Source organism: Myotis lucifugus, unplaced genomic scaffold, assembly GCF_000147115.1.
Source record: "Myotis lucifugus unplaced genomic scaffold, Myoluc2.0 scaffold_278, whole genome shotgun sequence".
NCBI lineage: Eukaryota > Metazoa > Chordata > Mammalia > Chiroptera > Vespertilionidae > Myotis > Myotis lucifugus.
Genome location: NW_005871326.1, coordinates 196,043 through 210,386, shown reverse-complemented (window position 1 = coordinate 210,386; position 14,344 = coordinate 196,043). Strand labels below are relative to the sequence as shown.

Sequence of the window (14,344 nt, the reverse complement as noted above, 5' to 3'; positions counted from 1 at the left end):
CTTCCACCTGCATAAGTACTGTGTCACCAATGCCAGGCCCTGGCACATGATAGACACTGCCTGGAATACACTTCCACCCTCACACCCTTCACCTCCTTCCCTGTGGTTCTACTTCTCTTCCTCTGCTGGTCACACCCATACTGACTGCCTTTGCTGAGGTGCCTGGTTAAATCCAACATTTGAAACCCTGCTAAATGGAGCACCCAATGTCAGCATCAAGTTCTAGGGAGGACCTTGGGGCCCACAGAGTCAGTGTAATCTATTTTTTTAAATGTCCACAGGCATTTGATCTAGAAAATAGCACACATGCCTATGCACACATACACATATTTGTTCCTTTAAAGGAAATCAGACACACACAGAAGTACTTTTTCCACCTTAAATGGTATTTCTGTTTAAATGGTATTCCACATTCCATGTCATTTCTTCCTCCAAAATAAAGTATGTACTTAAAAGCTTCAAATCCCATTGCATTCCTCTCATCCAATTCTACATAGAGAAAAGAGAGAGAGAATTAAATAAGCAAAATGAATGGAAAATACACATAGAATAACTCATCCCAGCATGATGTAATAGAAAAAAGGGTAGAGCTGGGCATCTAGAGACCCAGATTCTGTTTCTGGTGATGACACACTCTTGCCTTGTAATCCTGGGGGAAGTTTTCTAACCTCTCTGGACCTCGTTTGTACCATCTTCTAATGAGAGGGTGGGATCTCCAGGGCCCTCAGATGGTCTGTGTGAAGAAGGGCATGGTGAAGAACTGCTGCATTCTGGTTTGAGAGGCAGGACAGAACAGAAAGGGGCCGGGAATGAATCTTACACCAGTTTATCTACTTTCAAGTAAAAATGGAAAGATTTAGTCGTTTCTAGTGTATCTTAACAATCACTTCTGAGCCGAGCTTATAAATTAAACAAAAGTTAAACTTTCATCTTGGGACAAATTAACTGAAAGAGTGAAAAATTACTGAAGAAATTTAAGTTACAGACCTCACTTTTAATATTTGTGTGTTCTTTTTAGCTCTTGAAATTCGTTCCTGAAAAAAGTGACATTGATCTTCTGGAGGAACATAAACATGAGCTGGATCGGATGGCCAAGGCTGACAGGTTCCTCTTTGAGATGAGCCGGTGAGTTTAAAAATGCTTAAAAGGTAAAGACGTCCCTTACCTCTCTAAGGAAGTTAAACTTTTGCTTCATGTTGAAGCCTTTTTGAATTGCAGAATCTTTTCAAGTCAGAGTTGTGTGGAATTTGTTTTGCTTATTTGAGTCCTTGTCCATGGGTGAGACAGGGTCAGGGTTTCTTCACAATTATCTCTACTTCTGGGCTTTTTGACTCATGAGTTTCGACCTATTTAAGTCATAACTTCCTGGTTCCATTCAGTGTCATGCTCCTCACCTCTGATTTTGGGGGATTGTTTCTCACTCTCCCTACTTCTTCCACATCTCAATGATGGACAGACTCTGATGTCAACCTGGAGCCCACATAGCTGAACAGCCAGGTCTGGGTGTTGAATCATGACACAAGCAGACATCACTAATCGATGGTGGCATTCTTCCCACAGAGCCTTGGCAAGCTTTCCAAGCCTTCTCCAGAAGTCCCTGCAGCAGCCACTGTTCTTAGTTGACTCTGGCGTGTGAGTTGAATGTAGGTACCCTCCCAGGCCTAGCAAATTGATTCTGCACTAGAGAAGGACCAGCAATCCTGAAACTCGCAGTCAGCCCAGGGCAGAGCACTTCTGAGTGCCAGAGGCCAACATGTGTAGCCAAGGTGGACATGCCTCTTACTCCACATTGCTGCCCAATCCAGACTTATTTTTGTTGTTCTGTCTCAACTTGCCTACTGCAGGAGGACAAAGGATGGTTTTGAAATTTTGACAGGTGTGTCCAGCAACCTGTGTAGACAAACCTGATGGCCACCTACAATAGCTCCACGTAGTCTTTGTCCAGACCTTGGCGTGCATCATCTCACTTAGTCCTCCTGTCGGCCCTGCCAGGAGGGCTGTGAGGTCCAGAGCTGTTCTCTTCCATTTAACGGAGTAGTTATGGTACCTGTTCAAGGTCACCTAATAAAGGAGAGCCTGGACCGCACACCCAGATCTGTCTGATTGCATAGAATGGATTTGGAGGAGGGGCTGATCCCTGGGCCTACTGACTGAAATTTCCTCCCAAGAGCCCTATAGGCAGTGATTTCAGAAGATCTGGCCCAAAATGTCCACTCTCTCCTCAGCAGCTTAGAGCTTCTAACCTTGGTGGTGACCAGAGGCCAGATCTATCTTGTTATCTGGAGTAGCCAGTTGCTATCTTGGAAGGCAGAGCTTGCCAGCCCTCAGGGAGCAGAGAGGGAGCTACACGGAAAAAGAAGGTTTGGAGATGTGAGTGAATGAGAAGATGGTATGAGGAGAAAGTGCTGGAGGCAGTTTTCCTCTGTGCTTTTGCCACAGGCAGACTTGTGGAAAGTTAAGAATCCAGGAGAGAAGTGTAGGAAACAGCCCTTTATTTGCAGCAGAAGGGGAGTCTTATCATTTACATTCCCTTTTACCCCTTCTCTGTTCAAGAACTGCTGGGACTTGGAGGAAGGGAAGGGGTCTTTAGTCAACTGCAGCCAGCCATTGTCTAATCTGATTGGAGAGGAGGACCCTGGAGCAACTGCCCAGTTCCCCTGTAGGTCCGAGGAAAGTGGGCCCTCAAGGCAGAGTTGCCTCATGCCCATGCTCCTCTCCAGGAGAGAGAGAGAGAAACAGAGAGAGTCTGGGGTTGGGGAGAGGGCTCTGAGGTACCTCCCCTCCAAGTCCATTGAGTGAACATAGGCATATTAAGTGAATACTCATCAGTCTATGCTTGCTTTTACAGAATTAATCATTATCAGCAAAGATTGCAGTCGCTGTACTTCAAAAAGAAGTTTGCAGAGCGTGTCGCGGAAGTTAAACCTAAAGTGGAAGGTAAAGTCAAAATCAAGCCGCCCAGATTGAAAATGATGTTCATTTTAAGTGCCCATGTCCAAGTGCAATCCTAATGCATATAGTAAACAGGATTCCTTTGGTGGTGTTTTTGCTCGAAATCTTTTGGGATTCTGTCAGGTGATTACTTATTGTCAGCACCTGGCTCGCTGGCCTGGCCTGGCCTCTGGAGCTCACAGCACACCTCCTGGCTCCTCTGCAGGACTGGGGTTTTGACCACATGGTGTTACTGAGGAATATATTTGACTGCTACTAGCATTAAACCTTTAACTAGCTTTCTTGCAACAGGCCTTACTAGATTTTTCTAAGGGAAGACTTGAAGCTATAAATGTGGGTTGATTTTGAGACGATGAAATGTGTAAATGTTTGAAATATGGTCGAGGCAGCTGGAGAGCACAGCCCCAGAAGGCCGGCTGGAACCGAGACCCTGCTCGGGCCCTGATCCCACCTGCAAGCTGTAACATGCAACACAGCTGACCAATGTTTCTATCAATGGAATTGATCAGTAAGCCTGTTGATCTGACTCACACCGGGCAAGAAAGCGTTTGCAAAGGAATGTGGGAAGTGCACTTTCTGTTCTGTGTATTTCTAACTGCTTCTGGTTGATAAGTCAGCCAAGAAAAGCCCTGGAAAGGGATAGGATTGTGCAACTGCCAGTGGGCCTCTTGAACAGGGTTAGCCGGCTCTCTGTCCTCTTGCTTTTTGCTTCTAATTCAGGTGTTTCGAAAGTGCCCCTGGCCATCTAACAACCCATCTTGCACCTTCAGTACATACTCGGTGTGTGGAGTTAGAATGGGTTTCACTGAGAAGTCTCGGTTGTCATAGTTGTGTTTGTGCATGTTTTGTTTTGAAGCAATCCGCTCTGGCTCAGAAGAGGTGTTTAGGAGCAGTGCCCTGAAGCAGTTGCTGGAAGTGGTTTTAGCATTTGGAAATTACATGAATAAAGGCCAAAGAGGCAATGCATATGGATTCAAGATATCCAGCCTAAACAAGATTGCTGACACAAAATCCAGTATTGACAAGTAAGTACGGGATCTTGGAGGACCCACGGCTTAAATCTGGACCCTCTGGTCCTGCAGTCTCCGGTGTGCACTTGTCTCTCTCACTCTTCTCTCTCACAAGCATGGGTACCCCCAAGTTCCTAGTGAGCCAATTATCCTTCATCCATTTTCAGTCCACAGGGGTATCATCTAGTCCAAGTTTTTTGTTTGTTGGGTTTTCTTAGATAAACTTTTCATGTGGACTAAAGACAAATTCACTAATTATAAATGTACATCTTGCTGGATTTTCACAAATTGAACACATCTGTGTAACTAGTGCCAGATCAAGAAAGAGAACACGACCAGTGTTCACGTAGTCTGTGCATGACTCTCAGTAACTACCCCCACAGAGACCCGTGTTGTAGGGAAAAGGCTCAAAACCTGACAGCTGGCGATAGACCTGAAGCGTGCTGGCTTTTCACACATTGACGCTAGCAGCCATGTGAAAAAAGTCTGGTGTAAATGTCTCTTGGCTGTTGGTGCTCAGCTGCTCATCCCAAGACGCGTTAAAGTGCTGCCTATAAAGTGGGTTTCAGGTGGACAGACTGTTGGAGACACTGAGGTGTGGAAATGCTCCGGTGTCATTAGCAGGGAGGGTCATTAGCACATTAAGTCTCGTCTCCCTGAGAGCCACGTGTCTCTAAGGTTCTCACTGACTTCAAAGAAACATGCACAACTGTTTCTAAGATCAACTTCTCTGTACCTTCATTCTTTTGTGAAATATGTGGGCTGTTCACCCTAATCATTCCTAACTACTGAGGCTTACTGAGGCCTAGCGTGATGGCCACTCTAAATCCTCCCATAGGAAATAATGCGTTACATTGCGAGGCTAAGCCTTATTCTTGCGCTGTGCGGAGATGGATGAACAGAGGAGAGCTGTTGTTTTCTCACGGCCACCTTGTTTTTACTGTAAGCACTTGCTCCTTTCTCGGGCACTTCCACACTGATGGTCACCACAGCCCGTGAAGGACACGGGCCAAGTGCTGCAGCACCTGCTGTCAGATAAAGAAACTGGGGCACTCATTCCGCTTGCCCAGGGTCACAGCAAGCAGGGCGTTTGGCCTTACAGGTATTTGACACCTGTTATTGCTCTGTCTGCAGCTCTACACTACAAAAAAAAGGTCTTGTTTGGAGGTTGTAGTAAATAACTGTGGCACCTTACTTACAACATCAGGAGCAGCCATCTCTTTACGGAAGGGTGTTCTCTTCACCTGAACTTGCAAGTTGGGGAAGCGGGAAACCCTCACCACCAGTCAGTCCTGTTCTCCCACTCCTTCTGCCTCTTCCCCCTCTAGCCCCTCCCCGCCCCCTACACACACACACACACACAAGCCTCTGATATCCTTTGCCCTCCCCAGCTTACTGATAACCTGACCCTTACTGTGGGATGAACTGCTTACTGAAGTTACAGATTTTATCTACTCCACAAGCCTTTTCAAAACAAATAAAATGAAAGCATTTCTGATCTCTTTCTTTTTCCCTTCTTTCTGCTTGTGAATATCCCCCCCTAACACCTCCCCCGAAGTAGCACAGTGTCTAATAAACCTACAGTGCCTAGCAGAGGGCCTTGCCCATAAGCACTCTTTAAATATTCATTGAATCTAATCAAACCGCATAAGGCAAAGGGGCAGTCAGCATGAAGGGTACAGTCACTGCGTTAAAAGCCTTGTTTCTGGTCATGACAGAGGATGATCGAATGTGCGCCTGAGTTGTTTTCTTATTCTCCAAGAATGTATATTCAGTCCAATGAGGAGTTATTTGGATAGCAAACATATATGGAAGCTCAGATCTGGTTTTATTTTTATTTTTTGCTAATCCTCACCCGAGGATATTTTTCCCATTGATTTTTTTTGAGAGAATGGAAGGAAGGGGGAGCAATAGAGAGAGAAACATTGATGTGAGAGAGACACATACCCCAACCAGGGCTGGGAATCAAGCCTGCAACCAAGGTACATGCCCTTGACCAGAATCAAACCCAGGACCCTTCAGTCTGTGGGCCGACACTCTATCCACTGAGCCAAACCAGCTAGGTCTCAGATCTGGATTTAAATCTTTCTACACTAAGAAAGGTATATGTGGTCAGTTAAATTTAATTTTTTCTAAATAACAAAGCATTTCTCTGAAATAATGAAGAAAAATGGCATTTCCCTTTCTTTGATGGTGGTTGGGAATTTGCTCCCTCGGGCTGCTCCTCAGGTAGCAGGGAGATGGGCAGATAGTCACGTAGATTCTAGGAACTGCAAAGTTGACGTGCAATGATACAGCTAGAATTTTTAACCACGGTTTTACTTTGCTGAGCAATTGTTCTCTAATTATTGAGAGCAAAAAAAAATAGGGGAATTTTTTTTACATGTGAGCCAGTTGACTCAGAGGAACAGAATTACATTGACTCTGAAGCTTCGAGGGTAATTAGAGTGGTTTTCACTGTTGTGGAAGAGAAAACTGTGGCAGCTGCTACTTGAGCTGGAGGTGGGTGGGCTGTTGTGACAGCCCTGTGAATTAGCAACCATCTAAGAATTATGGAAATGTTTTAAAAGAAATGCATTGTGTCCTGATTATGATAACTTCCAATAGACTAGTAGTTATTGATCCTGGCTGTTAGAATCACTGTAGAGTTTTAAAAAACATACCCACACCTTGCCCTGGCGGAGTGGTGGTTAGAGCAACAGCCCACATACTGAAGGATTGCAGGTTCGATCAGGGGCAGGTATCTGGGTTGCAGGTTCGATCCCTGATCCCAGTGGGGGTGCATACAGGAGGCAACCCATTGATGTGTCTCTTTCACATTGATATTTCTCTCCTCTCTCTCTCCTTCCTCCTTTCCCCTCCCTTCCACTCTCTCTGAAAATCAATGGAAAAAATATCCTTGGGTGAGGAATTAAAAAAAGGAAAAATGCCCACACCTGGCCCCACCTCATTCCAATTAAATGACTCTTAGTTAGGCCCACGTTTCAATTCCAGGTGATTATAGCACGCAGTGGAGTCGGGACAACAGGGCCAGACTACCACAGCTTTGCCTAATAGTGTTCTGAGACGCCTGCCTTTCCAACCCAGATCATTGAGGGTTCAGGCCTGTCACCACTGAAGAGGGAAGCTAGGAGTTAGGAGCTGAAGTGTTGCTAAAATTAGGAAGTGGATTCTTGGCTGCCAGGACACCATATCCATGATAGCACAGTCCTGGCCCACTTCCAGGCCCAGCCCTGAAATTGGGAGCTTTCTAACTCTCTGACCACCCTTTGCCACAACAGCAAAGCGAATAAGTCAGAGGGGAAAACAGTTATCATAGAGGTCAAAGAAACTGTAAGTGAGAATTATCAGTAATTGTCATCAATGAGTTGCTGCTCTGTACTTTTAGACTTGAAATAGCTATCCTCATTAGTGAGTTAAACATCCCTCAGTCCCCACCCCACCCTGCCTGGTATGCACTCTCTGGGCACACCTCTTCTTGGGGCAGATGCACTGTGAGGGTACGCCCCGATGGTAATGGTTCAGCTTCATTTCAGTCACCCAGATTTTGAAGGATGTTCACTATGGGCCTTAGAAGTAATTCCTATCCCCTGTCCTTCCCTCATAGAAGATGTACGCTTCCTTTTGACATATGTTTATATAAATTTCATGTAGGCTCTCCCAATATCCCCTTTTTTGAGAATCCTTGCCTTATAGGAACCTCCAAAATTTGAAATTAATGCAGGACTATAGCATTCTTGTGGGTTCAACCACTTGAATGTGCAAATCATATGCAGATATTAACCATGATTAATATTCTTTCCTTCTTTAATTGTAGGAACATTACACTTTTGCACTATCTCATAACTATTGTGGAAAATAAATACCCCAAGGTTCTCAACCTAAATGAAGAACTGCGGGACATTCCTCAAGCAGCAAAAGTAAAGTAAGTACAGTGAAATTTTTAGTTTTTATATCACTTGGACTGTGCCTTAGCCATTGAGAGAATCGGTTAGCTTTGCCTGAAAGGGGTCCTTCCACTGCTTTCCCCTGAATACTAGTATATGAAGTAAAGTTTGAATCTTACCCAAATCACTCAGATGTGTGACATGGTTTTGAATATATGTGTGTGTGCTAGCTCCTTGGAGTACTCCCGCATGTGCTTAACTTCCACAAGACCTCATCATGGGTTTATTCAGAGTATGCATTATGAGTTCAGGAATGTGGTTTCACTAGTACTTTTCAAAGGCAGTTATATTAAAATATAGGTAGTAAGTGAGGATAGATGGGTAAGCAAATAGAAGACCTAATGTCAGGGCGTAGCTGGTAGCTTTCACATGTGCACACACACTCCCAGAAACCAAGGCAACCTTTTAATGGAAAGCAGTCCTTATGCAAATGAAGACACTAAAAATAAAAAATGGAAAGTTGCCAAACTTTTACCACAAACTTCACACCACTTTTCAGAGACTGAGAAGCAGGCAATTTCCCTTGCTGTTCTCTCTCCTCCTACTTTTGGCCTTTTTTAAAAAACATTTTAGCTGCATCTTTTCGTAGTGAATTTGAAAAGCATGATAAGCAGGCTTTCTCTCTGTAGAGTTTGGTAGAAGTGCACCATGTAAGACATGAAGTTAAAAATGAAGTGTTGGTGAGTTTGTTTACATGTGGATTATCAGTGATATTCTCTAATTTAAAAGTCGTCAAATAGAAAGTGTTATGGGAGAGGTCCAAGGAGTTTTCTCTGTTTTTGTTTTTAAAGGCAAAAACAATAAAAACTAGTTAGTACAACCTTAAGAAAAATAATTGTTGATTGAAAGTTAAGCCATCACCTTGCAGTTTTCACATCACTGGAGCTTTAGTGAAAAGCAATACACAATTATAAAGAGCACAGCGTGGCTGTGGCTGTGGACAAGCTGCTTCTTTTACTTGTTCAAAGGGGGACACACATGGCAACACACTCATTTTCGCATAGCGTGATTTGCTTAAGTAATATCTTTGAGATTAAAACATGGAATATTTTTGTATGTATGGAAAGATATTTTTATTCTGCTATTTTTAACCTATACTAAAACAGATCTGCTGGCTGTGGAAAAGAAAAAACATAATTCCACAAGTTTAACATGGTGTTGTCTTTCTGTGAAATCTGAACATTGAAGGGAATTTTAAACATTTAAAGTAAACTGGTATGGACTTCCAAGCATGAAATATTAAGCCATCATATATTTAATACATGTAAGTCACATGTTCGTTACTAAAAGTTGCTCTTTGTAACAGCATGACGGAGCTGGACAAAGAAATAAGCACCTTGAGAAGTGGCCTGAAAGCGGTGGAGATGGTGAGTGTGTGTTTCTTCTCTAATTCCCCGTCTCGCCACTGCGCCTGGTGCTGGTGATATCCAGCATGTGTTGTGCCCGCATAAACAGTTATTGACTTAAAACAGCAACACTAAAGAAGCAAAGGCAGGTTGTGGTCAGCCCGGCAGCAGGGTTTCCTGCCTGGGAGGCAGGGCTCATTGACGTGGGCTGGACCAGATACTCTTCAGGGATCCTCACGGTGTTCCCGTCCTGTTAATAAATGATGTGTGCTCTCTCCGTAGTCATGGAACTTCTCTGTTGTGTTTGGGGAGTGTGTATTGAGCAGACACTTGGGGGTACGGTCCGTTCTCAAGGCAAGGGGTCGGGACGATTCAGAGTCCTTGCCGTCCAGGTGTTGCAATGGCCAAGAGCAGTCAGTCCAGAGAACATCACGTTTACTCAGTGTGGCCACCTCCAGAAAAGCACGGTGATGGCAAAGGGGCTTCGGGAGGAGGGTGAATGTAGCTTCACCGAGGCTGGGAATGACTGGCATGTGTGAGTTAGAGGAAGCTTCCTTTCTGCAGGAGATGACATGAGCTATGCTGAGAAGGAGGGTAGACCTAGGTGCATGGAAGGGAGGATGTCCAGGGTTACAGACAACCTGGCCCAGGCCTCAGCGGGAGGGAAGCAGGTCAGACCGCTGGAGGCAGTGGAAGACCATGGCTGTGATGGCACAGTGCCACCAGCTGCTGCCCGGATGTCCCTGTCAGTGAGGAGCAGGTCAGGGGTGAGGAGCCTCGCTCAGGAGAATGGACATAGCTCCGGTCTGGCACTCGGTGCGGGAGGCCGATTCGCAGGCAGCTTGGAAAGGTGCCCCTCTCTCAGATATTTTTCAAAACGATGCCATAGAAAGTAATTGACTCCATTAAAGACATAGTTCAACAAAAATTGAAGTTATAATGTCTAATCTTTTCCGTTTGCTTTTAGTAAACTAAGAAGCATGTAAGGTTTTCTTTTCCCCTGGGGAGGAGGGGGAGCTGTTTAAAAAGAAAAGCCGATGAGTGAACTTTCCTCCCAGTCCCAGTGGGCGAGACTGGGGGAGTCGTGGGACATCTTCGGTTTTCAGAGGCCAACGGAGAAGGGCCACTTGGGACGAGGCTGTTTTACTTCCTCCCAGGAGAAGGCTTTCTTGAGCTGGAATGGCAGTCATGACCGCCCTACAGACTGATCACGAGCTACTTCACAGCAAGGCTCGGGACGGGGCAGGGCGGGGCAAGGAAGTTTTGTGTTTGGGTTTATTAAAGGTAGTTTCGCTGAAATCTCTCCGGCCCTGGGTCAGGTACACTGTCACACACTATTCATAGGGAAGGGGCTCCAGAAGCCTCCCCTCCGCCTCCCTTCCCCATCTCCCGGCAGCTTAAATGTCAAGATGCAGCGTGGGAAGGAAATATAAATATTCATGTGCCCTAATTGTGATTGGCAAAAGGTGATTATATTGTTCTTTTGAAACTATACACTAATGAAACACTTTAAAACTGCCTTCACGTCTACATCTCTCACACACAAACAATGCTAAGTTTCCAAAGTGCTAGGATTGTGGCCATTTTTTTCATCAGAGCAAGCTCCCTAATTTATGAGTTTCCACTTCTGTTACTTCATTTGACTCTTGTGGTGATATAGATACTGCCCTTCTTTTACGAGTGAAGAAACTGAGGCCCAGGCCACTTGTCACGGCTTAGAACCAAATCAGTGGTAGAGCTGAGTCAGAGCCCACAGCCTGTGACCTCTACTCGCCTGCTCTGCCAAAGCCGGTGAAGAAGGAAATAGATCCAGATTACATCCATTGGTACACAGCATCGTTGTTACTGAGACTCTGGAGTCAGGCAGACCTGAGTTCAAATTCTGACCCTGTCATACATCAGTTATGTGGCTTTGCATAAGGATTTCAAACCCTCTACAATGCCTCACTCATTGAGGTGTTGTGGGATTAAATAAGCAAGTGCATCTGGTAATGGTTGAAATTAAAATTCAGTTTGAATAATGTGTGTTCATCACCATGGTAACGGAGAATATGGATAATTAACAATGCACTGATACTCCTCACCTGTCTGTTCATAAAAACTGAATCACTGGGTGGACAAAAAGGAAAATGGTAGCTGCAGTTGAAATTCTACCTACCCAGATAGCATGGTTTGGGAAGTAAGTAGATTTGGCAGAGAGGGAAAGAAAAAAAAATCAAGGAACCAGAGTTCTTGTTTAACTTCTATTAATTTTATCCAGATACTAATCTGCTTACGTTTAAGCCAGTGTAAGGAGTCACACTGATAAAGGCAGATGATTGAATAAATTGCTGTTTGCAAATATGTGTGCACATGGGCATGGCCTAGCATGGTGGCAGAGGGCAGGTGGAGCGAGGGCATCACAAAATGTTCCAGAGCAGGTTTCCGACTTACTAAATTTGAGCATATGGAGAATGAGACACGTTGTGTCTGCATTCAAGGCCTACACTGACATTATCCATTTCCTGGTTTTAAGGAGCTGGAATATCAGAAGTCTCAGCCCTCGCAGCCCGGAGACAAATTTGTGTCCGTTGTCAGCCAGTTCATCACAGTGGCCAGCTTCAGCTTCTCCGATGTTGAAGATCTTCTAGCAGAAGCTAAGGATCTGGTAAGTTTCCCCTTGCAAAGGGCTGGTACTTTCAGATATTATACTATAAGCATATTTTCACCCCCCAGGCTGTGATCAATTAAAACATACCCTTTTTGTCTGCCTGGCCTATGTTGCCTTTAAGTTAGCAAGATTATGAAGTATCCAAATGGTATAAAACCAGTAAATAAACTAAGACAGTTTTCTATTGATTAATAGTGGGTCAAAGTACTTATCGCTGGGAACCAGAAAAGAGATTATGAAAACTAAAGTCAGGCAATGTGAGATCAGGTGTGACAAGGCCTGTACCTCAGTGTGATCTCCTGAGATGCTTGGGAGGACAGGATACTCCCCCTTGAATCTCTAGCAGAACTTATGCCAAGTTCAGCAGGCCAGAGGATGGCCCACATGTAATATTCACAGTGGAGTATGAATTTAGAGTAATTTATTCTACTCAAAGTTTGTAAAAATATGTTCTTATTTTTAGGAATTGATTTTTTTTTCCAAGAGGGAGTCTGTAAACTATAATCGCTATGCAATAATAGATAATTCCATGACAAATGATAAACAATAAAGACAATCAGAATAAATAAACAAGAACTTATTAAATGAGGTGTCTCTTAATCCTCTTAAGGCCTATTGCCAGAGGAATACTTTTTAATAAGATTTCTTTTTATAATTTTTGCTATTTCAAAATTTTGTGTTTCTATAAAGGAAAAATTTGTGTTGGTTAATTATTAAGACCTTTAAATTCTCCTGCCCATTTTTTCTCTCTCTCGTTATTTCCTCTTCCAAAATATATACATACTCATATACATATATAGGCATATATTCTCTCATTTTCTTTCTCGTTGTTGATAAATTATATTAAGCCCTTTCCCTGAACTATTAAGTACTTTTATACACCCATCTCTCAATTACCACAAATTTCCCTTTAACTTGAATCTTTCCTTTGAAACTTGAGTAATGGATGTCATTTTTCTGTGGTCACATGTTCAGTTATAGAATTGGATGCTTGTTCTGTAAGTGTGCACACATACTGGTTAAAATTAAGAAGTAGATACATTAGATAGTCTCAACATTAAGCCCCATTTCCAACATTATTACATAAATGGAAAGACAATACATGTTCAATGACTGCTGTTAGAGGTCCAACCTCTGATGACTGCAATAGGTCAGCTATGCCAGCAGCCTCCACTGGGATAGCCCCTCCATGTCTGTGTGTGCCTCACCACTTGAAGTACACACTCGGTAAGGAAGGGGACCTCCTCCCCAAACCGGGCAATATAGTATGTACTTCATCAAGGGCTCAAACATTTTTATGGGAATCAACTAGATAGTTAACATTTTATTTAAACACACACATACACAGTGTGTTTTTCCCCTTTATTTTAGCGTGGGAACTTTAGTCTGGAACTCGTTTTCTTCATGTTTCTAAGACAAAAATATACATGACTTCATCAACACTAGAATTCCTAGATAAAAAGATCATTCAGGATGGCTTGGAGCACATGAACTTGACTGTTTTAGAAACACAATTGTAGGCTGTCTATTGCCATTTTGTTCATACCAGAGCTTTTAGAAATGAGCTTATAAAACCATGGAACAAGCTGGAGCGCTGTATGTGGTGTGTGAAGAATGTTGTGTTTTTTCCTAAAGAGCTCTGGTTTCTAATAGAATATTTCCAAATAAGTAAAACATTGAGAACAACTCCTCAGTGATGGAAAAAGTGGTAAAGGAATATTTTATTATAAATGAAAGATATGAAATAACATTTATAAAATATCATCTACATATACACACATACACATATATAGCATAATTAAAAATTGTTTATTTAAGAATAAATATTGAGGGGAAATTGAAGGGAGGAAGTCAGAAGGTACAAACATCCAGTCAGATAAGTCAGTCCCAGGGATGTGATGTTCTAAACACAGTGACTGTAGTGAGCACTGCTGGGTGCTGGGGCTGAAAGGTGCTAAGAGAGTAGGCTGAAGAGCTCTCATTGCAAGGGGAAAAAATATATTTTTCCTTTTTTTCTTTTTTTGTATCTATATGACATGATGGATGTTAACTAAACTTATTGTGGTAATCATTTCACAAATATTGTAAGTCAAGTCATTACACTGGATACCTTAAATTTAAACAGTGCTGTATGCAATTATATCTCAATAAAACTGGAGGGTGGGATACAAAAATAAAGAGACTAAATATTGAAAACATTTCCTTTAGGTAGATAGTATCACTGAAATATCAGACAAACAATAATTAGGCAAGTCATGCAAAAAAAATAAAAGTAGTTAGAAACTTTTGTGATGGGACTGCATAAACTTTATGGTCTAAATATGAAAAAAAATTAAAGTTCTGGAAATTTTTAAGTAGTGAATTAGGTATAGGGAGTGATCATTTACTTGACTTTGAATCTAGAAACACCATTCTTAGTAGCTTAACAGCCTTAGACCA

At 43.0% G+C, this 14,344-nt stretch overlaps 1 protein-coding gene across 7 annotated transcripts in view; it reads left to right on the top strand.

The window, feature by feature from the left end:
* The window catches only part of DAAM1 (dishevelled associated activator of morphogenesis 1), a 156,889-nt gene that overhangs the window by 137,749 nt on the left and 4,796 nt on the right, over nucleotides 1-14,344 (top strand). For 4 of the 7 annotated variants that reach the window (XR_002831848.1, XM_006099573.3, XM_023763240.1 and 1 more), the window contains exons 18-23: nucleotides 1,019-1,125; nucleotides 2,849-2,937; nucleotides 3,809-3,977; nucleotides 7,780-7,887; nucleotides 9,216-9,276; nucleotides 11,771-11,902. Coding sequence is in view for 4 of the 7 variants with exons in the window: in XM_006099573.3 (XP_006099635.1) it covers nucleotides 1,019-1,125; nucleotides 2,849-2,937; nucleotides 3,809-3,977; nucleotides 7,780-7,887; nucleotides 9,216-9,276; nucleotides 11,771-11,902 (666 nt within the window). In the remaining 3 variants the exon portion in view is untranslated. Of the gene's footprint in view, nucleotides 1-1,018; nucleotides 1,126-2,848; nucleotides 2,938-3,808; nucleotides 3,978-7,779; nucleotides 7,888-9,015; nucleotides 9,125-9,215; nucleotides 9,277-11,770; nucleotides 11,903-12,705; nucleotides 14,339-14,344 lie in introns of those variants that run through there. The other 3 variants (XR_002831847.1, XM_023763243.1, XR_002831849.1) reach the window with 3 other exon arrangements.